We start from the raw sequence: 24,058 nt of genomic DNA on the forward strand, positions 1-24,058 counted from the left end.
TCTTTTAGGATTGAGCACTCCAGCGCTAGAAAAATCCATCACAGCAAACCAATTGATCAGTTTGAAACTCTGAGGAAGGGAGTGGGATTTGGGATCTGGTGGAGGAGTGATGAGTGGTTAAAGGGTCTTTAACTTTTAACTGTATGTAACTTTATGGTTTGAATTGTTTATAATCAGAATGTATTCATGTATTACTTATGTTGTTAAGGGGGAGTAAAAGGACCAGATTTTGCCAAGTAGCATAGAGCAGAGGTCTTTGGGGCAGGAATAATGGGGTAGCAATGACATAGTTGTGAAGGTCTAGTCACAGAGCACTGAAAACATGTGGCAGAAGCAGTGTGGATGGAGGGGTGGAAGGTGGGGCTGGAGAGATTGATGGGAACAAGCTTACAGGTGCCTTCATCCCATCATAAGGACTTTGGATCTTATTCACAGGTGGTGAGGGACCAATTAAAGTTAAAATAATATTTTAGTAGTAATAATAAAGCATAGCAAAAGCATTCAAAGAAATTTTTGAAAAAGTTCATCCATACCTCTGTCACACTCTTTTGTTCTTATAGCCCTTACTCATAGCACTCTTTTTTTCTTACCTAGTCGTAATCACAGTCTATATTTCATTTTGTGTTCTGCTGTTTTCACCTAATCTTGTAATAATTTTCCATGTTACTGTGGAAGATTTTAAGCAAGGGAGTGACATGATCAACTTTGTTTTTTAGAAAGATAATCCTGGCAACAGTACAGAAGATGGATTTGATGGGAAGAGAACCAAAATGATGTTAAAGAGTAGGGAAGGTGTTCAAGAGATGTTGAGGGAGTCCTGCCCTGATGAACCATGGGAAGAGAGTTCTAACACAAACATGAAAGTTCCCTCCTGAGCCCACATTGTGAATTGAGAGCAAGCCTTTCCCCTCAGCCAAATAGAGATGCTGCCTGATTCCTCTTGAAAAGCCCTCCTCTGCCTTCAACATTTTACACAAGTCTCAGAGATCTGGTTTTGTTTTGAAGTAGGCTTAGCTCTAAGAGTCTCTGCAGAGACTAACCCAGTGTCGATTGGTTAACATGATGCTCGAGAGCAGTTTTCTTTGTGTTAGGCAGCACTTGCATGTCGCTCACAGGAAATATTGTTAGTGCTGTACTTCCTTTTTGTACTTAGCCGATTATCCCAGTGGTTAGGAGTGTGTGTGTGGTGATGATGGGGGCTCTGAAAACTTTTTCTTGAATAAAACATTGTCATTATTATTATTACAATTAATACATATTAATTTTAAAACTTTCTACATAAAAGTACTTTCAGAATGATATATTAGGAAAGGGGCACTAGACTGTTCAGAGTTGGGGTAAGTTCTGCTGCCTGCCCCAACCTTGTTGACTATACTTAGGCCAAGTCATGGAATCTCTCTGGCACCTAGTTTCCTCACCTTAAAAAATGTAGGAATTTTTAACCTCTGAAATGTATATGCTACCATTTCAGCCATATCTTTTCTTTTTTTCTGGGCATAAAAAAACAATTTTGATCTTAGTAGTTGTTAGAATAATATACTGTAAGTTACCTTTTGTCGGTAATAGCATAAGGGCTATCACTAAATATGGTTAGGGAAGCCTGTGAATTGGTTACCACTGTAAACAGCCTTCATTAAAATCTTTAATTTGATTTTAAGATTGCTTTGATCAATGTTTGAAAGATGTTCTAATCTAGTTTTATTTAGCAGACTGGTAAAATTAAAGTCAAATCAAGTAGATATAGCAGGATACCAGGATGAGTAAGTTTTGGGGATGGCTTCTTTCTTCCCCTCTAGCTCCTCCCTTTCTCTCTCTTCCTCTCCCTTCTCTTCCTTCTTCCCTCCTTCCTCCTTCTTCTTGAAGAGGGGGAAACCATTAAATGTTAGTATAGTAGATACCTTCATAGCAGATTTCAGATGACAGTTAATCCTGTATAATTTTAGAGATTTCAAAATCGTTTGAAATACTACTTTTGTAAAATCTCACTTTAATTTTTAGCTTCATTTTTATTTAAAAATAAAAATCTCAAAACTGTTCAGGTCATAGAAAATTCCTATCACTTTGCTAACTCATTTAGAAAAGACTTTACTAAATTGATTTCTCTATAATTTTTTTGTCTAAACATAGATGCATACCTTGCCGTTTTCAAAAAAGGATTTCAGGTGGTTCCTTCCCTATAATTAATTTGCTACTTAAAATTAAATCATCTTTGAAGATTCATTTTCCCTTAAAGTTGCAAGACATTTTATATAATGGAAAGAGTTAGAAGGAACCACAACATAACTTTCTATCAGCTGTTCCACAGTAGTGAAAACAGATTGATAAAAGGGCCAAGAAAAGCCTTAGCCCTACACGGAGAAAAGCACTGCCATATTCAGGCCTTCTGAAGTTTGCATATTGCTTTGCATATGTACAAGTAAAGTTTCTTTGGTGACTTCCTGTGTTTGATTTTAATTTTTGAGTAAATGAGATTTTTTTAAAGGTGGATTTATGTTATATTGGCATATTGTCTATTTAAAAGAAACCACTACTGTCTACTGAAAAAAAACACTATTTTGTTTCCACAGAAACCTGCTAATATTTTAGTTATGGGTGAAGGTCCTGAGCGAGGAAGAGTAAAAATTGGTATGTTATATTTTTGATAAGTCACAGTGTAGCACTCTTTTAAAACTTTTGCAGGCAGCTATATCACTTCTAATTTTTGCTGTAATAATATGCGTATATTCATGTAGTTCCATATGATCGAAGCCATTTCTAAAGGGTATACCTTAAAAGTGAAAAATGTTTCACACTCTTGAAATATGTCGGACAATCTTTAGAGACAGAAGTGTTCTAATTATACAATAAGCCATGCAAGTTTCTTAGAAACCTCTGCTTTCATTAAAAATAGCCTATAGAGGTGAGTGGCTTCTATCCATGTTAGAAGCCAGCCTCACCTGTAGTCACAAGGGCATACAGCATACTAGTAATTATACCACCAGTCTGTTCGCCTGAGCCAGATTAGATCAGAACACATGCCTCTGTTGACCTCATCTAGATTAGGAATGACAAACTACTAGGAAAGCCACTGGGGCCTGATAGGTACAGAACCTTAAGTTCTAACGAGCCTCTCTTACAGTGGGCCTTTGCCTGATGGGAAAAAATTAACAAGCATTCTCTACCTTGGCATGTTTTCTGATAGTTCTATTTTCCTATGTATCAAAGCAAATTTTTACCCATTTCTGGTCTGATAAGCTATAAGGATAGAACTAAATTTATTTATCCTAACTGGTTATTTTTTTCATTGTCATTTCCAAGTTGTGTTTGTCACATTTATTTAGTTTGTTTTGTGTGTAGGTAGAAGAAATGTAACTAAATTATATTAATTTAAAGGCAGCAGGATTGTGGGAGTATATAACATAGTAAATAGTAATTTCTGGTTGTAAGATTTAATATGAATTAGAATTATCAGCTGATTTATACCACTTCACCAACAAAGAAAAACCTAGGTGTTTCTAACTCTTCTTCCCTATCCTCCCCTGTAAATTCACCCAAATCTCACTTTGCACTTCAAATAAGACTCCTGAAATACTTTTTATGATATAAACTTTGCAAATTTTTTAGTAGTGGGAACATTTGGTACACCTCAAAATACTTCTAGTCAGTGACTTCCTTTGAGAATCAGGCCCTGTCAGTACTTACCGCAGTGTCATCAAATGCCTGTTAAGTCCCTCCGCGTGCCTTTAAAGGATTTCATCCAGTCCAGTTTGGTGGCATCAAATTCAAATGGAAGTTCAAAGCATGCGAAATATAAAAGACCCAGCCGAACAGTAGTTATAGATGTGTTCTTGACTGTAAGATTTGAGGAAAATTTATATACTATATCAAAATAATCTAGTTTTGAATTGTACTTTTATGTGATGCATATGATGTTGGCAGGTTTGGGGGACACTAACGGCTTAAAGCATTCACATTTAGGAAGAAATATTAGTTCTCCTATAAACCAGTATTTAGTAATCTGACTCATGGTTTTAATTCTTTGCCGAATTCATTTTTTTTAACCTCAATAATTAAGTAAATTAGACCAGGGCCTACTTCATTAAAAATGTATATTAGAAGAGCAAAACTAAACAAATGGTGGATGAATCTTGAAATTTTTGAATAGGTGGTATGAATAGTGACTGTTCATTTAACATATATTTAGCAAAAGCTATGTATAATGACACTATACTTGATACTAAAAGGGATAGAGAGATGAAAAAGACACAATTTTTTTGCCTTTAAGAAGATTACGGTTTAGTAGGATAAACAGCCGTGACTGAATAACTACACTACGTGTTAAACTATGTTGACTGCTATGACTATCTCACCACAGCTCCAGCTCTGAGGCTTGAGTTTGTGACATTTGTCAAATCACTTAATTTCTTCTAACCTCAGTTTCCTCATTAGAAAAAAGAGGTGATTGAATTATATGACCTTTAAAGTCTTTTCCAGCTTAAAAAAAATACTATGATTCTTTTTAAAGTTAGTAAAATTCAACCCAAATAAATGAGGGGAAATAGTGATGTTAACATACTGTATAGTCAACTTCTGATTACACCCGTGAACAGGCTTGTTGATGCAAATAATGGAAAGCTTTACTCTAATAGGTTAGTTTCGCAGTGCTTGTGACCCATACAAGGAATGTAAACGCAGCGTAACAACCCTGTCCCCAAAGGTGGTGTGCAGAGATGGAAGGAAATCTGCCCAGAGGAGTAGGGTCACCCTTGACCTCTGGCAGCAGAGCCTGTCTATAACCCAGTTGTAGAGTGAGTGACAGTAGTTTGCAAAGAGTGAAGATCTCAAACTTGTTTTATATTTAGACTTCTGAAAGGGGTGAGATGTTTAATGGGTTTTTCCCCCCAGAATTCAGCACATTTTTCATATCTTACTGAATAACAATGGTAAAATTAGAGTAATCAATTAAATTTGTAAATATCTATTTACTTAACATTATTATTATTATTTTTTTTACAGCTGATATGGGCTTTGCCCGATTATTTAATTCACCTTTGAAGCCTTTAGCAGATTTGGATCCAGTAGTTGTAACATTCTGGTACCGAGCCCCAGAATTACTTCTTGGAGCAAGACATTATACCAAAGCTATTGGTGAGTAGAACTAATTAAAATTCCATGACATTTTAAAAGTGGCTTTGTTGTTGTAAAACGTACATATTTCTATATATTTTTAAATCAAGTAATACAGAAAATTATAAAAGTAAGAGCAAAAACTAACTTAAAATTCTATTACCTAGAAACACCATCATTAGCATTAGGAGCATAGCATTCTAGACTTTCTCTCTGAGAAATAGATTTCGTGTCTGTGTGTGTGAGAGAGAGAGAGAGAGAGAGAGAGATTAGCCCCGAGCTAACATCTGTTGCCAATCCTCCTCATTTTGCTGAGGACGATTGGCCCTGGGCTAACATCCGTGCCCCTCTTCCTCTATTTTCTATGTGGGACGGACGCCTGCCACAGCATGGCTTGATAAGTGGTGCGTAGGTCTGCGCCTGGGATCCGAACCCGCGAACCCTGGGCCGCTGAAGCGGAGCACGTGAACTTAACCACTACGCTACTGGGCCGGCCCCAAATAGATATTTTTTAAAATTTTAAATATATGGGATCATATTATGCATTTTAAGTAAAAAGTTTTAAATTTAATTTTACTTGAAAAGAGAAATAAACACTGTAAAATTTCTAAATCATTGAACTTCAGACAAATGTTTCTTCCACCAAAAGAAATATTAGCTCCTAAAAGATCCCCTTAAAGTTAAGGAAAAAAGATTAATGAAAAAAATAGGAGTTTAGGGGCCGGCCCCGTGGCTCAGCGGTTAAGTGCGCGCACTCTGCTGCTGGCGGCCCGGGTTCGGACCCCGGGCGCGCACAGACGCACCGCTTCTCCGGCCGTGCTGAGGCCGCGTCCCACATACAGCAACTAGAGGGATGTGCAGCTATGACACACAACTATCTACTGGGGCTTTGGGGGGAAAAAAATAAATAAATAAAATCTTAAAAAAAAAAAAATAGGAGGTTAGAACATTTTAATTCACTTTTCAATTTTTGATAGTATTGATTACTTCCCTATTATGAAAAATTAGGAAATTAGTTCTCTTATACTCCCTCCCCTACCAACCTCTCAATTTATAAGCTACATTAGTAATATCATTATCATCATTATTATTATTACTACTTTGTCAATGTTTACAACATTTATTTTTTGTTGGCAAACCGTAATTCCCACAGTTGTTTATACTTAGGTTATATATTGTCACGGATTCAATGCTCAGCTACCACAGTCTATTTACCACAGCTTTTCCATTACTGACATCTTTATTCTGCCTCATTTTATTTGGTTGAATTTTGTTATCAAGTAGTTTTTTCTTGTGAGCTTTGCCTTTTTTTTCCTTTATTGTTTGTCTTCATTGCTTACTTAGCTTGTTCTTTGTTCTCCAGGATGGTGTTAAACCTACTCTTCTTTTATTGGATGACTCCATCCTAAAGTCTTCTGTGCTTTGCTTTAATCTGGATTGGTTTTCACCCTGGCTTTTCCTTTTTTTACTCCTGTGGGTTGGATCTATTTCTTTCTGGATTTCATTATTTCATCTCTTATTTTGCTACAGCATATTCTCAGGTGACTTCCTTTGGAAGGGTGTCTTAGAGGTAAATTTTCTAGTTCTTGTATTTCTGAAAAATGTCTTACCATACTTGACAGTTTGGCAGGGTTTAAAATTCTAGGTACAAAATAACTTCCCCTCACAATTTGATGATGCTCCTCCATTGTCTTCTAGCATCAGTGTTGCTAATGGAAAGTCCCGTGCCAGTCTGATTTCTCATTCATTGGTAGATTACTTGGGGTTTTTTTCTTTCTGAAAACCAATAGGATTTCTCACCCTTATATTTCACAGTGATGTGCTGGCCACTTGGGCACATTCAATCTGAAGTTCATATTCCATCTCCCTTATCTGTGGAGAATTCTTTTGTACTAGTCTTTTGGTTTCCTCCTCTCTGTTTTCTATTTCTCTCTTTCCTAAACTGAGTATAGGCAGATTTTGGATTTCTTGGATTGATCCTTTATACTACTTTTCTTCTCTTGTTCTTCTGTCTTTGTCTTTTTTATTTCCAAGAACCCCTTCTTATTCTCTGATTATTAGTTTTAATAACACCTTGTATTATTTTACAGAAAGAAAAGCTTCTCAAATATCTGTGAGGGCAGTGATAATGATGCTTTTTAATTGTTTGTAATTTGCTGTATTCCTGGAATAATTATCTGTGTTTTTTTTATAGGCACTCTGTATTTATATATGTCTCTGTCTCTCCCTTCCATGTGGCAAGTGTTCTTCAACTGGTTGTTTACCTTTGCTTGTCTCTTCCTATATAAGAATCAAGTTACAAAAAGCTGCTTCACAATTTTGTGTATGTAGATCATAGTGCTCATAGATTGGCACTTTACTTTAGGGTGGTCCAGCATAGAACTGCCATTAACTGGGAAATTCTAAATACCAGTATACACAAGTCTTTGCTCTAAGGCCATTCAAGTCCGTTAAAGGAAGAATCCTCTAACTTTTGGCCCAAGCTTTGTTCACCCGGTAGCCCCGGGCAGTGGAGGAGAGTTGGGGGAGGAGGATCAACTGTTCAAAATAAAGACTTTGTAGCTGGTATTTCCAAGGACAAAATCTTCCCCAAGTTGTGCAGGATAAATCTGCTTCCCACCCAACAATAATACTGTGGACTGGGGCCTTCTCTGAACTGTTTCGTCTGCCTGCGATCTTCTAGAAATGTTTTTATATATCTCTGCCTAGATCAGGTCTTCACGTGGCCAGTCTCTTCTCTTCATTCAGATCTTAGTCAAAATACTGTCATTTCAGAGAGAACTTTCTTGACCACTCAGTCTGAAGTAGCCACCTTACCTTCCCTGTCATAATTCCATCTTATTGTCTTGATAGTGTTGAACAGTATCTAAAATCCACTAAAACAGATAGACCTTGCCTAGCCGTTCACCATTGTAGGCCAGTGCCTATACGGTACGTAGTGAGAACTCAGTACTCTTTGTTGAAGAAATGAATGAATCTTGTCCTTGATGATCTCCTTATGTTCTTTTTATTACTGTGGATTTATATCTTTATTACTTTCCTGCCATTTCAGTGTATACTCAAGAAGGAAAAAGGAGAAATACTTGTGATCATTCCCCCATATTAATCTTGAATCCAACATGTTTTTTTCCCAAAAAAAATCTTTGTGTGCACTAGTCTTCATATATTGCTTTGAGATCATATTTTATTTTATAGAAAAATAAAGGTAGATAAAGTTGTCAGTTAGATATGGGACTTCTCTGTACTATCTTTGTGACTTTTCTACAAACCTAAAATTATTCCAAAATAAAATATTTTTTTAAAAAGTCAGAAAGTAAAAATTATTGAAGCTAGTCCTATTTTTGAATATATAGTTACCTAAACACACATTTCGTTATCCTTTTTACAAGTGTATTCTAAATGCATTTAAAAAGCATATAAACTTAATATGATACATAGCTATTTTTCCACCTAGAAAATGAATATTTAAAAGCAGTGTTACTTTTGTTGAGACGTATTAACAGACTATACAAATAAGGAAGTGATTACCTAGTATTAGCTGCTGTTAACTGAAAACTTGAGACTTTGAATTTATTTAAGTAAAAAATATATGATCACAGAAGCTTGTGACTCTGGCTCATTATTTATTGTCCTTTTCTTTTTTCTTAAGAAACTTATATTTTATTGTGAACATTAAGATTTGTATAACGTGTTATTCACTAGGACATTCACATTCCAGCAGTTTTAATCCAGGGCTGTTTGTCACAAAGCTAAACTTCCAGCAGTTAGGTAGATTCCCTTGTTCAAATGTCAGTATAATTTGGGAGAGAGAAGGCCTTTCTTCATATTTTTTTCCCTCTTCCTCCTTGTCATCAACATCAAAATGTATTGGATAACTATTAGATAAACTTTTAAAAACATAATAGAAACCAAAATGTATGCAAGTTACATAGTTTACCCTTAAGGGATCTCCAGTCCAGTTGAAAAACAGTATGAATATATGCATAAAATAATTCCGTCATCTTTGAACAACAGAATTAACAAAGACTGGCAGTCTGACTTGTAGCCTTAGCTCTGTTAACTCTGGGGGTCTGTGTGTGTGTGTGTGTGTGTGTGTGTGTGTGTGTGTGTGTGTTCAGGCAAGGCATTTAGTCCTTTGCCTCATTTTCTGAAAATGAGAATTTAGCCTAAATCATCTCTTGGATCCCCTTCAACCCCAAAAGTTCTATGACTTTAGATAAAAACAACTGCCACTGAGGTAGGGAGATGGCAGAGAGAACTGACCTGGGTGCAGATGATTGAAACCCAGGTCAGCACCAGTCCCTCTGCAGTGGTAATCCCCACCCTGTGTACACCTGACGTGACCAAAAGCAATCTTGGAGAGCACTTTTCTTTTATCAAAACATTGGCTCAAAAAAGTTGTAATGTAGGTATCTTACAAGTTGCTTTTTTGTTTGAGAGAGAAATCATATAAATCAGTTTTAATATAAATTTTTAAAAATAGAGTAAAGGAGTAAAAAATGAAGCTTCTTCCTTGATTCTAGTCTCTCCTACACAGAAGCAGCAAAAGAGCATAAAGAAAAAACCTGAACACATCCAACTAACATGTCCCCAGCCTCTATTGCAAACAGGTTTTAGTGCTATGGACATTTATTCAATTGTACAGAACTGAAGCTGAAGCATTAAACCAAAGAGAGGAAATAATAGATTAGTAATACTGTACTCCCAGGGACAAAGTTTAATTCACTTTTTGGGGGGGGGTTGTTTGTTTAATTGACTTTGTGGAGAAGGCTTAAAGAGGGGTATCAATCTTTAATTAATTGTCACTAAAACAGTCTTAATACAAGTTTTATTAAAGTATGGACTTTTAAGCTCATATTTGTCCTCAAATAACTGAATGCCCACTAGTTATGTGGCATTCTATTAAATGGGATATATACAAAAAAATAGGGAGAAGAGAATTTACTCTTTCATTAAAATAGGAGCTTGCTATTAGTATACCTATTGATTAAAACATTATTTAACAAATCTTTTTTTTTCCCCCCCATTTGAGTCTATGTAGCCTGTCAGTTGCTTTCTGCCTGCTTGGTTAGCTAAATAGCTACACAGGAATGTCACAGATTTTGAGAAGTAGATGGGATTTATAGGTTTTTAATTCGGAAAATCTTTCTAGAAGGCAGGTAGGTGAGCAGGAAAGGACTTTTCTATGAACTTGGCACAATCTGAAAAAAAATAGGCAAGGTGGGAAGGAAAGACTTATTTACAAAGATTTGGAAATTTGAAATAATAGCCTGATCAGCTAACTCAAATTCATGATTAATGTCTAGATCAAGATTTTGAAGAAAGGAAGGATGGTGAAATTGATAAAGGTGAAAGATAATAGAAACGATATAAAGAAAGAGGTTATTGGGTGAATTTAAGCAAGGTGCAGTAAACTATTTTTTCCTACTTTTCCTTTTATTTTAAAAGCAATGTAGCTTTAAGGATAGCTAAACTAGTTACTTATCTCTCATCTTCCTCTACATATTTTATTTTCTTCTTTAGAATTTTTCCTGCCTAACCAGAATGAGTTGTTTGCAGTGTCTATTGGGTGCTATGAGTAGAGCTTTAACCATGCAAACTCACCCATCTGCCCTTTTTGTGATCCTGCTTAGCTTGCCTATCTTCCTTTTGATTAAATTATCAAAGGTCAGGTTTATATGGGGTACCCACATAAGAAGAATAATTACAAAATAATTAATTTTCCCATTTACTTTCTGATGCTAAAAACAAAATAGCTTGGCTTATATTTCTTGATGAGACTTTTCCGTATTAGCTAGGCTTAGTGCTCTGATGTGGGATACAAGTGAGAAACAAACACAGTGTCAGTTTTTAAAATCACTTGATTGTATCAGGATGTATAATCTTTAAGCAAATAGGTGATTAATTTGTTACTCTGAAATGTAAATGTGATGATTTTACATTAAATTAAATATTTATATTCCAGTTTTGGAGTTTAGGAATTCTGTTATTTTTAAATTAACATTTTTTCTAAGTGACAATTATTAACATACCTGAATAATCAGCATTAATAAAATAGTGATTTTTATTTACCCCTCTATAGCTATTTATATTTACCACAGGTACTGATTAGATAAGTCAAAAACCACTTATTGAGTGTCTGTGTGCACACCATTGTACTTAGTGTAAAGAAGTTAACCATTGTCAGTTTAGGGATTGGTTAAGAATAGAAATGGAATATTTTGAGCTTTCAATTCTCAATTGGCATATAGATCTTTCCTCTGCTGCTAATACTACTACTATTAAAGATCTTTTGTCTACTACTATTGAGGAAAAATTTAATATGAGTGAAAGTTAGCCTGTATCTTAAAGGGAATTTATTGTATACAGAGGAATCCATCTTCCTGGCTTTTGTAAGTAATTCCTATGAATTTATAGCCTTCGTACCCATTTTAAAGGTAGTATTTTGCCCCCATTTTCTTGTCCTTATTAAATATTTAAGCTTGCAAAATCTGATAACACTGCTATAGCATAAAGAAACACTTTGAACAGAAAACTGTTCAAGTAGAAGTGCTGTTTCTTTAGAGTATTTGAGGTCAGGCATTGTTTTTTTTCTTGTTGGAATAGCACTTGCTAACTACTGCTAACATTGGAGGATAATTATTAGATTTTACATATTAGCAAGTACATAAACAAGATAAAGAAAAAAAAATTTTTTTTACCACAAAAAATTGTGCTGATTATTTTTGGCAAGTATGCCCAATTTCAATGGCTGTTTGGGTTTTCTGTTTGTTTATTTTTGTTTATTTTTGTTTTTTTGTGGTTCCCTTGCTCCATATGCAGCTTTGTGTGTATTTCATAGATAAGATAATGTTTGAGGCATTTAAAACTCACAGATAAGTCAACTAATAATTTGATTTAAACTTGGAATGAAGCCACTGAGTGGGATGGAGGTATAACAGGGAATGAAAAATTGGGGTGGGTGGGCTGGGGATATATATTTACAAACAATATTCTGTGCTATTTATAACTGCTTAGGAATTAATATGACTTATTAGGGAAAGAAAAGAAAGAAAAAACACTCCCCACCAAGATAAAAATGCATTTTCTTTTGGAAAGAACCACTTTATTTTCCTCCTTTCTTTTTCTTTTTTCCTTTCCATTTTTTTTTCCTTTTCCCTTTTTTTTTCCTTTTTGTTTTAAAGATATTTGGGCTATAGGGTGTATATTTGCAGAACTACTAACGTCAGAACCAATATTTCACTGTCGACAAGAGGACATCAAAACTAGTAATCCTTATCACCATGACCAGCTGGACAGAATATTCAATGTAATGGGATTTCCTGCAGGTACACATTATGTTTTTGTTTTTGTTTTTAAAGCACTGTTGTTTGAACTTAGATATCTTCATTGGAAAGGTGTATATTTTTAGCTGATGAAAGCTACTCTTACTTGATTCTTTATATTTATGACTTGCATTAATCAAAGATCCATAGAAATAGCAAAATTTGTAGAGTTCACATATTATCATAAAAATGTTTATAGAGTTCCTGAATTTGAGGAGTGTGTTTTTGTTTCATTTTGGTTTTTTTTATTTTGTTGTTTAATATTTGAAATGATAAAATATTTGCAATATCTATATTAAAAAGGTTCCTTTAGTTCTTACCAGTGGAAACTAAATAAAATTTAGTAGTGTATTTTTGTCTGGCAGCACATATAATACTACCATTATGTCAGATTTGAATACAAATTTTGAACATTATTTTTATTTAGGGCACTGTACAGAATCATATTATATTGAATAATAGCATTTTTTGCTTTATAACCCTTGTCAATAAGAATATTCTTTTAAGTGTTCTGTTAGAATAGTCAGGATGTGGGTGAAAGTCTAGCATTCCACAATGACCTTGCCCGCACTGATTTGCAGCAGGGAGAAAGTTGTTTAGGTGTCTCATCATGGGTGTCAGTTGTCCCCAGCTATATCCCAGTCCTTCGTTACACCACAGAATGGTGTAGTTCATCAGTCACCAAAAACTCTGCCCAGAGGTCCAAAATAATAAAGATTTGTTTAAAACACCTACATAATTTTGGCTAGTCAAGTACTTAGTAGAAATTGTTTCTCATTAGGAATTTTTCTTAGGTCAGGATAACTCAAAACTAATACAGAAATATCTGGGAATTATAATTCCACATTCCCTTGTAAGGGTATTAGTTATCAGTAAATGTAGAATAACTATACAAATACTACCTTTCTCCAAAATTGGTCAGCACTTCTTCGAAGACTGCTTTGTTGTGATGGGGATTTCATTATTCTCTAAATAGTTATTGAGTACCTGCCATGTGCCAGGCATTGTGTAAAGTATAAAATATTATTGCTATAACAGACATGATTCTTGCTCTCTTGGAGTTTACATTGTACTGCTTTAAGTAGAATGTTTAAAGAATAGGTATGGCTTGAGTAGATGGAGAAGAATGGCCTTTTCTTCCCACTTCTGAATGTGTCCACCATTTCTAAGGCCCCAGGGAAAGGAACATGGCTTACAAGGGGATGGAAGTGGGGAAGGCTTCTATGGGAGATGATACATAATGTGTGGTTCAGCTGATAGGGTAGGCTCAGCTGACAAGAAACTTGAAAAGCAAGCAGCAGAGTTTAGATTTGATATGCTAAAGAACGAGAATCCATGATAAGTTCTTGAGGACCAGTGACGTGATTTATGTTATATTTTAGAAAGATTAGTTTAGCAGTGGTATGTAAAAATCAAAGAGAGGTAACTGAAGTCAGGGAAACCAGCTGCTTGCCTCTATATCAGTGCTCCAGGTATCAAGTGATAGTAAGGATGGAGAATAAAGAACAAATATAAAATTTTTATAGGAAGGGGGTAATTGAGAGAAAAGTAGAAGATTATCTCAAGATTTCTAGCTTGAAAAATTGACAAAATAGAAAAATTGGAACAAGGAAATAGGAGAAAATTCCATTTAAGAGAATAGGAGAAAATTGGAATAAGGAGAAAATTCTATTTAGAAGTTTAAAGTTTATATTTAGTTTACTTTATAATATGTGATATCTGTGGAGGATCAATAGCCAATATTTTTACAAGTAAGTTGAAAGAAAAGCAAACCTCTGGCTGTTTAAAAGCTAGAGGTGTTGTTAGCTACCTGCTATAGTGCTGTGCACCTAGTAGACTCTCAGTGGTCCACTGGTAGTAATGGAGAGCACAAGCTATCTAGCCTGTATTATTTGAGCAGCTCTAATGCCAGCAAAACCGAGACATTTTCTACCGAATGTATCTAGTAGCTGGGGTTGTTTTTGTCAGTGTTGTTGAAACTACTCAAAGCACCAGCCGACTTCTTAGTATACTAGTTATATCCTACTCTATTCTATTTCAGTTATTACAGCTTACATTGATTGCTGATGTAAAGCAATTTATTTAATGTGCTGAAAGTAAGGAGGGCCGTATAAAAAGAAGTGTATCTTAAAGCTACTGAGGGGAAAGATATTACATTTTATCGTTGAAGAGATTGGTTGCTGATTTAACCAAGAAATTTGGTGGAAAAGGGGAAAAAGTGGTTTTAGAAATAGAACTAGTTAATAATAGAAATATTTATTTATAACTTATTCCCCTCTGTAGAAATTGAGATGACTTATAGTCAAACACATAGAAAGTAGGCATTAAAAAGATAAAAAGTGAGATCTAACACTGTACAAAGGATGGGGAATTGTATTTACAGTTCAAGATAAGGTATTTACTATAGCTGACCATTTATTCCAAGTCTGTGCTTTCATGGAGGTTAAAATTATAGGAAATGTAATGAAAACTGAGGTGACTTTTATTAAAATTCTTGAGAATAGGAACCTAGACAATATGAAAACTTTATCAATGTATTTCACAGATAAAGATTGGGAAGATATAAAAAAGATGCCTGAACATTCAACATTAATGAAAGATTTCAGAAGAAATACGTAAGTTGGAAAGAAAATAGACCTTTTGTTGATTTTTTGCTTTTCCAGAATACGCATTATAGGATTGAATACTCAATAGAATACTCAACATAAGATTGTTCTAAGTAATTTCACTTATTTACTCTAATAAATATTTGATACTATGACAGTCTTCATTTCTTAAGATGTTTAGATGATGTAAAGAGGGTAAATATCTAATATTAGTAGCTGATTTGGCTATGAGAAAAAAATCGATTCATTTCTCTCCATATTTATTACTGGAAGCTAGGCATCAGTAGATAGCATCATAGCTGAAGCAGTAAGAGACTGAAATAGACAAATCTTGCTCATAGCCGCCTGCCTACCCACTAGGTTGTGTAGTAATTTTAAGCAAGTTTTAATGGAGAAGGAGTATTTCATTTATTTACAATGCAACATCAGGGGATTGGGAGAGGGCAGTTTATAGACCTATAACAAAAAAATTTTTTTAACTTATTGGTAAGGCCGAGATGAACTTCTCACCTATATGTTAAGATAATTGTTGAGATAACATTCATGTGAAAAAAGCTATTCAGTATATATTATTCATGAGATTACCTTGCATTTAGTCAGCGGTATCCATTCAAAAGTGATTAGCGTGAATATTGAATGAAATATAAAATTGATTTTAATGCTACTCTTTTTATGCTGATTATACCATTTTCAGTATATATTCTATATTGGTCATGAGTAAAATAATTCTGTTTGGAAAAACTTCAGCCAATGTAAAATTAACCTCAAATCTAATATAAATATTTCATAGTATTTCTCTTTTAGGTATACCAACTGCAGCCTTATCAAGTACATGGAAAAGCATAAAGTTAAACCAGATAGTAAAGCATTCCACTTGGTAAGCTTTAGAGAACAGTACTAATGAAAGGCGTTTTTTTCCCCTAACTGAATAGACCAACCTGAAGCTTTCTGGGGTCGATTTATATAGTTACTCAGCACCCTTAGAGTACTCTAGTGGTAAATGCAGAGATCTTGTTAGTGCATACTAGTGAAGACATGAAAATACTTATTTTTCCAAACCCATAACATGGTTTGACAGACTAATGTTGGTTACATTATATTTTCTAAAGATAGTCATTGTACCAAGAGTGTCAAGAGCTTTTTTTTTTTTTTAAAGATTTTATTTATTTATTTTTTTCCCCCAAAGCCCCAGCAGATAGTTGTATGTCATAGCTGCACATCCCTCTAGTTGCTGTATGTGGGACGCGGCCTCAGCATGGCCGGAGAAGCGGTGCGTCGGTGCACGCCCGGGATCCGAACCCGGGCCGCCAGCAGCGGAGCGCGTGCACTTAACCGCTAAGCCACTGGGCCGGCCCAAGAGCGTTTTTTAAATAACATTTATTGATTTTCATCAATCATTTAACAATTTCAGAGAAGAATCAAGAAGAAAACAATCCCACCATTCAGAAATAATTTTTACAGATTATTTTGTATTTCAGCTCTTTGAAAGATTGTTTACAAAGTTTTTAACTCCCAAGATACCTCTTATAAACTTGGGTATTAGAAATTCTTCAGGGATGGTATGCCTTATTTGCTTTTTCTGGAAGAGTATGAGAAATGCAGTATTTATCAGTATAAAATGGAAAAATGATTTGACCTAGAATCCAAATGAATCCATGCACTATCGATAATTTATGATGAGATTATTCAACTATTGCCAACTTAAATTTGTTTCCATTTTTACACCATAACAATTAAAAACGTTTTTCAGCTTTAAGTTTTCCAAAAAAATTATATAACATATAAAAGTGGAATTGGGGGAAGCTGGTTGTATTTTGCTTGGCTTAAAATTCTTTTACTCCTTTATTCCCAGTGTTTTTAAATGAGTTCCTTAAATGGGAATTTCTTTACTTCGAAAGGATTAAACTTTCCTTTATTACAGTCCCAGGCCACTTGGTAAACATTTCCTCTATTTCTACTTTTTCTTCTCCTCCTACTGCTTCTGCATCTTCTACTTATTTTTATGTCATGTCATATATCTTATCAGCAATTTAAAAAGCAGTGTTTAACCTGTTATATTACCACATAATGTATTATCCAAATAATGGTTTATTATAATGTACTTACAACAGGACCCAAATTGGAAGGTGTTAGTTCCTTCAAAATTAGGGGCTTATTTACTCTAACAAAATAATGATAATAAATAGTGGTAGACCAAAAGTCACAATTTAGAGGAATTACTCTTACTTCCCCCCAACTCACTGCTACTCAGTATAGTCTGAGGTGACTTGTACCACCATCACCACTAAAAGTCTAAAGATATACTTCCTTTGCAGCTTATTTGCACCTATCTTGAGTGGTCCCTTTTAAAAGCTCTATTATAACTCCATTAAAACTGTTGAGTATTTTAAATAGCAAATCTATGCTTTTGCTTTCAACTCTAAAAATAAAATTGTGCTTCCACTGAAATATCAGATTATTAAAATTAAAGTGTCACCATCCCAACATTTCATCTACATTTTTTAATATTTTATGTCCTTTTATCCTCTAATTGTGTCATCTTCCATTAAGTCTCAACATGTCGATTACTTGGTTTTCAAAGTGTGGTCCTGGTCCAGAGCATTAGAATCACCTGGGGACTTATTGGAAATGCAGGTCCTCGGGCTCTTGCTGGATAGACGAGTCAGAAGGTCTGGGAATAGGGCCTAGCAGTCTGTTTTAAAAAGTGCTGCAGGGGTGATTCTGTTACACTATAAAGTCTGAAAACCACTGTGTTAGATCAAAGATTATAAACTAAGAGACCACTATTTAGATAATCTCTTAAATCACATATTAAAATCAAATATTCTAGTTCAGAGAGCCTTCAGTAAACTATGTTTTAACCAAAAAAATACTGAGTTTTCACATTAGCGTGATATTTCTATATGTAGCAATAATAATAATAGCTAACACTTACATAGTGCTTTCTTTGTGCCAGGCACCATTATAATTGCTTTCCATATATTAACTCATTTAATCCTGAAAACAAACCTATGATAATAAGTACTATTTTTAATCTCCATTTGACAAATGAAGTTACAAAGAGGTTAAGTAATTTGTCCAAAGTCACTCAACTAATAAATGTCAAATCAAGATTTGAACCGAAGCAGTCTCCTTACAGAGTCTCCATTCATAACCACACCTCTGTCCTTAACAGCTTCTGTGTCAATCACCATATTTATTTAGACTAGTACAGCACTGTCCAGGAGAACTTTCTCTGATGATTTGTGCTGTCCGATAGAGTAGCCACTAGCCTCATGTGGCTGTTAAGCTCTATGGATTTGATGTGACTGAGAAATTGATTTTTTTTAATTTAATTTGGTTTTAATTAATTTGGATTTAAATCTAAATAGCCATATGTGGCTAGTGCGTTATTTGTGTTATAACAGTTTTACCCCTTAATAGAAAATACAAGAATTTTAGTCCTGTTCTAAATTGGATAAAGCAGTTTAGATAATGCAGTGAAAAGATCATTGGTTTAGAGTAAGAGACGTAAGTTTAGTTACTTCTTATAGGAGAACCAAGTGGGATAATGAATATTAGAATGACTAAAAGTTGAATTACCACATTAAATTTAATAATTAGGGTTTTTTTGGTTAATTTAGGGGAATAAATACCCTTCAAATTGTGGTGTTGTTATTCATCAAAAAACATATACTTCCCACATATGTGCCAAAGGGTATAATTATGAGAAGTAATGCAGTAATGTTTTTATGATTTATGGTTTTAGCTTCAGAAGTTGCTTACCATGGACCCAATAAAGCGAATTACCTCAGAACAGGCTATGCAGGATCCCTATTTCTTAGAAGACCCACTTCCTACATCAGAGTAAGTGATTATTTATTAACTCACCAGCATGACAGAATTTTTTGGAGCATGCTTTCTTTTAGTTGTCAACTCCAAGTTGCCCCTCCTCTTATATGGTTACCCAGGGAAATCCTTATGACAAGCAAAAAAAATAAGCTCTGATGACTGAAGTGTCATTTAGGGGTTTTCCAGTTAAGAGGCATTCCTGTTCATCTCTTGCTTTATGAAATGTCGCTAGCATTAGTTTCAGCAGTAATCCGGTTATTCAGTGACAGGTTGATTATGCATGCTGTAGCTCACTCAGACTCACTGGGATTGCTCACTGCTTGCAGTTACAGTTTTGTGTTTCCATTGCAAATCCCATTCCCAAGTAAATTTGTGTTCCCCATACCATCTTTTATTTTAAATATAGTAGAGAGGGTAAAAAAAAATGTGTTTGCATAGTGACATTTCAGCTAGAATCTGTCTTTTGGTTGTAGTAATAAAAGAGTAATGCTGAGATTAAAGAAGAACGTTGAGTCGTATTTGATGATTATTGATTATTTTTGTACAATGAAAAGCCCTCAAATAGGCTGGTTAGAAGAAAAGATATTTTTTATCACTGTAGCAGGAAAGGTGTTTATATTACAAATATGGAGACAAAGTCCATCTTAAAAGATTAAAATGAAAACTACTTAAATGAAGCATTTGAAATATCGATTAGTATACCAGAAATCATTTTTCTTTTTTTCTTATGATCAGCGTTTTTGCTGGTTGTCAAATCCCTTATCCAAAACGAGAATTTTTAACGGAAGAAGAACCTGATGACAAAGGAGACAAAGTAAGTATTAAAGTACAGTTGGCAGCTTCTTGTTTTATTCAATGCTATCATAACATTTTGTGGTTTGGGTGTATTTTGTTCTCCTTCTGAGTTGAACTTTTATTTTTCTGTTTAACCAATTGAGAAGAACCAGCAGCAGCAGCAGGGCAATAACCATACTAATGGAACTGGTCACCCAGGGAATCAAGACAGCAGTCACACACAGGGACCCCCGTTGAAAAAAGTGAGAGTTGTTCCTCCTACCACTACCTCAGGTGGACTAATCATGACCTCAGACTATCAGGTATTTCAAGTTTATTTTGTATTGACCTCCGTGTCAGTATTTGCATATGGGTTTGTGGCCAGTGGAAAATGCAACATACTGAAGAAAATACTGACCTTTATGTACCTGGGGAATACATTGACATGAAGTGTTATTGGCATGGAAAAGTACTGACAGTGGTACCGTAGAGGGGCTTAGATTTTGAACTAGACAGACTGATGGAATTTAAATTATGCCACTTATTAACTATGTGACCTTGGACAAGTAATATAACATTTCCTGACTTTAGTTTTTCATCTGTAAAATGAGACCAGTGAAGCTTAACTTGCAGTTGTAGGAGTAGACATGATAAATCTTAGCACCTAGCTTATAGTTGGAGCTCAACAAATGATATCTGTTGTTTTGAAACAACAATATACCATAATGACTAAGAACACAGGCTTTCAAATCCCAGTCCAGCCACTGACTTCTGGGTAGCTTTGTGTAAGTGATTCACATGTTCTTAGTTTTCTAATTTGCAGATGTGGATAATGAAGTGTGTGGTTGTAGTGAGGGTAAAGTGAGAGAATGTATGCTAAGGCACAGTGGCTAGCCTGATGTAAGCACTTAATAGATGATACCAATCATTTTTATCATTTTTATTATCATTATCGTCATTAAAGTTCTTAACAACGTTCATAGTACACAGTAAGCACTTCTCAAGTGTTGGTGTTGGTACTGGTGATGACCATAATAATGATAAGAGCTTGTTGAGTACTTACTATGTGCCAGCTGTTATACTAAGTTGGATATATAAATTATTTCCTTCAATTGTTAGGATAACTCTGTGAGGTAAGTATTATTGTCGTTTCAGAAAACTGAGGCTTGTAAAGGTTAAATAACTTTCACGTGTTCACCCATCGAGCAGGCGGTAGACCCAGCCTCAGACTCAGATATGACTAGAAAGGCTCTGTTGCCTACTTGTGGATCCTATCAAGTGACATGGTTAGTTTTTTTGCATAAAGACCTGTTTTGAAAATAGTATACCACGTCTATGCTTATTCTAATCATATTTCCAAGTAACCTGGATTTCAATATGGGAAGGATACTGAAAACTTGACCAATTAGAGTTATTGACCTAGAAAAGAGATCTTATTAAATTGATACGGTTTACTTCACTTTAAGAATTAGATATTAACTCTTTACTTTGGTTAAGGAGAGGTCCAGCCCCCCAGACCGTGGAAATTATTGTCTGCCTGAGTAGTAAGTCTCTTCCAGAAAGCTAAACAAGGAAATCGAGGACAGCCATCTTTGGGAGTTGACGTCTGTTCCAGCTTCTTTTTCTCCTCTTCTGGGTGGGAAGAGTGCATCTCTCTTGCCTCAGGAATGTGTTTGCGCACTAGGTGGTGGCCTCCTTACAGTGAAGCAGAGCAGTGCTCTAACCTTTGCTACTGCACCCAAGAGAACGTTGCTGTAGTTCTTTGTTGATGTTTTTATTGTGGTTGGTTTTTGCCAGTGATTTCAAAAATAGTATTTCTAACTACAGTTTCATGTGTCCACTCTTTTTAAAATGTTATTTTTGCTAAGGTTGGCAGAATTTAGAGTTATATGATTTATTAAATATGCTTTGAAAGAGGAAGTAATAAATTATGGTTAATCTTTCACAGTGTTTGTCTTGGGAGCTAATGGTATGAGAGAAAGGTGCAGGAATGTGAATAATAATATAACAAGTCAAAATTAGAGGACTCTAAACTCTATCACTGTTCTTTCCCTTTGTGCTGTTTTTTTCGAATTGAGAATACCACTCTTTGTACATTTCAACAATTATAATTTTACTTTTGTATATAACTTGTAGCAGAAAATAAGATTCTTTAAAGGGCATAAAAATATTTAATGCTGAAGATGATTCTATGGTATCTTGTCATATTTATTTTTATTCTTTAGTCATATGTGTATGTTGGGCAGGTTTCTATTGAAGAAACTAGCATGTAAATTAGCTTTGAATTTCTTAATGTATACATCATTAAGTTCATGTATAAACATATCACGCAAATTAGTTATTATTTATCAAGTAGATACAAAATAGCATATAAAGGGGGTTCTGCTGTATAAAAAAATAAACTGCACAGCATAATAATAAGACTCAGCTTAGTATTATTTGCTAGCAATACTTTGACCTTCATAAAGAAAAGCTGATATTAAAAGATTTGGAGGTTTTGTCATTTTCATTCTAAAGCTAGTATATAACACAAGACTTTAAATTCTTACTGCCTTGAAATAAATCACCTTTCAAACACACATAAGCCTTGCTGCCTTGGGCTATAGCCAACTCCTAGAAACTCCTGAGTCACGTTTCTTCCTCCATCTCCTTTTCCAGCGTTCCAATCCCCATGCTGCCTATCCCAACCCTGGACCAAGCACATCACAGCCACAGAGCAGCATGGGATACTCAACTACCTCCCAGCAGCCTCCACAGTACTCACATCAGACACACCGGTACTGAGCTGCGTTGGAATATTGTCAATGCACTGTTGCTAATGCTGCAGGACTGACTCTGCAGCTCTGCGGGAACCTGGTATGGGCCATGAGAATGTACTGTACAACCACATATTCAAAATGTCCAGTAGCCGAGTTCCACCACTTTTCACAGATTGGGGTAGTGGCTTCCAAGTTGTACCTATTTTGGAGTTAGACTTGAAAAGAAAATGCTAGCACAGTTTGTGTTGTGGATTTGCTACTTCCATAGTTTACTTGACATGGTTCAGACTGACCAATGCATTTTTTTCAGTGACAGTCTGTAGCAGTTGAAGCTGTGAAATGTGCTAGGGGCAAGCATTTGTCGTTGTATGTGGTAAATTCTTTCAGTGTAACAGCATTATCTGACCAATAGTACACACACACACACACACACACACAAAGTTTAACTGGTACTTGAAACATACAGTATATGTTAACTCAACAAAATAACCAAGACTCAAAATGAGATTATTTTGGTACACTTTTCATTTTAGTGTCTTATCAGTGGGTTGATTCATTTTCTACATTAATCAGTGTTTTTTGACCAAGAATATTGCTTGGACTTTTTTGAAAGTACAAAAAGCCACATAGTTTTTCCAGAAAGGTTTCAAAACTCCCAAAGATTAATTTCCAACTTGTAAGTTTGTTTTTATTTTCAATCTATGACTTGACTGGTATTAAAGCTGCTATTTGATAGTAATTAAATATGTTGTCATTGATATAAACCTGTTTGGTTCAGCAAACAATTAAAATGATTGTCATAGACAGTGTTTTATTTTTCCTGTTGGTGTTGCTGATTTGTGAGCATGCTTTAAGATGAAAAAAGCATGAATGATAACTTCCTTTAAAAGGTGCGGCATCCGATTCAGATATTTTGTCCTGATTTTAAAGCTGGTTGGTGTAGTGCTATTAAAATTTTGTTCAGTTAATTTTCTTTTTTAAAACTTGTTCGCACGTTGTTTAGGGTGCCCTTACTTCAGCAAAGGAGAAGGAGTAGGAGAGCCTTAGAATTTTTGAGGAAAAAAAAAAACCTATAACATACAATGTACTGTATCAAACTATTTTACATGAATGACACAAGTATTCTGAATTTAAAAAAAATTGAACATTGTTAAAAACAAGGTGTTATGTAATAAATTTATTTTTCATAAATCAAAATATGGAGTCAGCTGTATTTTTATATACACAAAGGTGTTTTATTTTATTTTAAAATGTGCCTTAACAAGTGGCCTCTAAATAAATCTCTTCAGTTGTTTTCATGAATAATATCTATATATTCTGCCTCCATGATGGAGTATAATGACTTATGATTTAGATATGGATTCTTTTCTCTGTTGCACTTAGTACTGTAATATAAGATATGAACTAGATACCTTTCTAATTGAAAGAAATTATGATGAGCCTTCCATTTCTAGAATAATGCCTAAATCTGTGTTATGCTGAGAACTATTTGACTGTTTATCCCAAATAATTATTTTTCCTCCCTCCTTCAGCACAAAATACAGAAGAAAAACTAACATAATTTTTTTCTTAAAAATTCAACCCATTCATATAAAAAACATTTTAAGAACTGAGGAATTCCAATACTGATAGGCCTGACCATAACAGTGTCAACTTA

General features: G+C 34.7%; 1 protein-coding gene across 7 annotated transcripts in view; it reads left to right on the forward strand.

Annotated features, from left to right (window-relative positions):
* The window catches only part of CDK8 (cyclin dependent kinase 8), a 117,424-nt gene extending 93,832 nt beyond the window's left edge, over positions 1 to 23,592 (forward strand). For 3 of the 7 annotated variants that reach the window (XM_058547881.1, XM_058547876.1, XM_058547883.1), the window contains 9 exons: positions 2,568 to 2,625; positions 4,996 to 5,127; positions 12,291 to 12,434; positions 14,977 to 15,046; positions 15,842 to 15,914; positions 18,786 to 18,883; positions 19,604 to 19,682; positions 19,807 to 19,965; positions 22,301 to 23,592. In XM_058547881.1, the coding sequence (XP_058403864.1) occupies positions 2,568 to 2,625; positions 4,996 to 5,127; positions 12,291 to 12,434; positions 14,977 to 15,046; positions 15,842 to 15,914; positions 18,786 to 18,883; positions 19,604 to 19,682; positions 19,807 to 19,965; positions 22,301 to 22,426 (939 nt within the window). In that variant the 3' untranslated portion in view covers positions 22,427 to 23,592. The remainder of the gene's footprint in view (positions 1 to 2,567; positions 2,626 to 4,995; positions 5,128 to 12,290; positions 12,435 to 14,976; positions 15,047 to 15,841; positions 15,915 to 18,785; positions 18,884 to 19,603; positions 19,683 to 19,806; positions 19,966 to 22,300) is intronic. The other 4 variants (XM_058547877.1, XM_058547878.1, XM_058547879.1 and 1 more) reach the window with 4 other exon arrangements.
* Positions 23,593 to 24,058: the final 466 nt, after the last annotated feature.

The sequence above is a fragment of the Diceros bicornis genome, chromosome 9, assembly GCF_020826845.1.
Source record: "Diceros bicornis minor isolate mBicDic1 chromosome 9, mDicBic1.mat.cur, whole genome shotgun sequence".
In the NCBI taxonomy this organism is placed as follows: domain Eukaryota; kingdom Metazoa; phylum Chordata; class Mammalia; order Perissodactyla; family Rhinocerotidae; genus Diceros; species Diceros bicornis.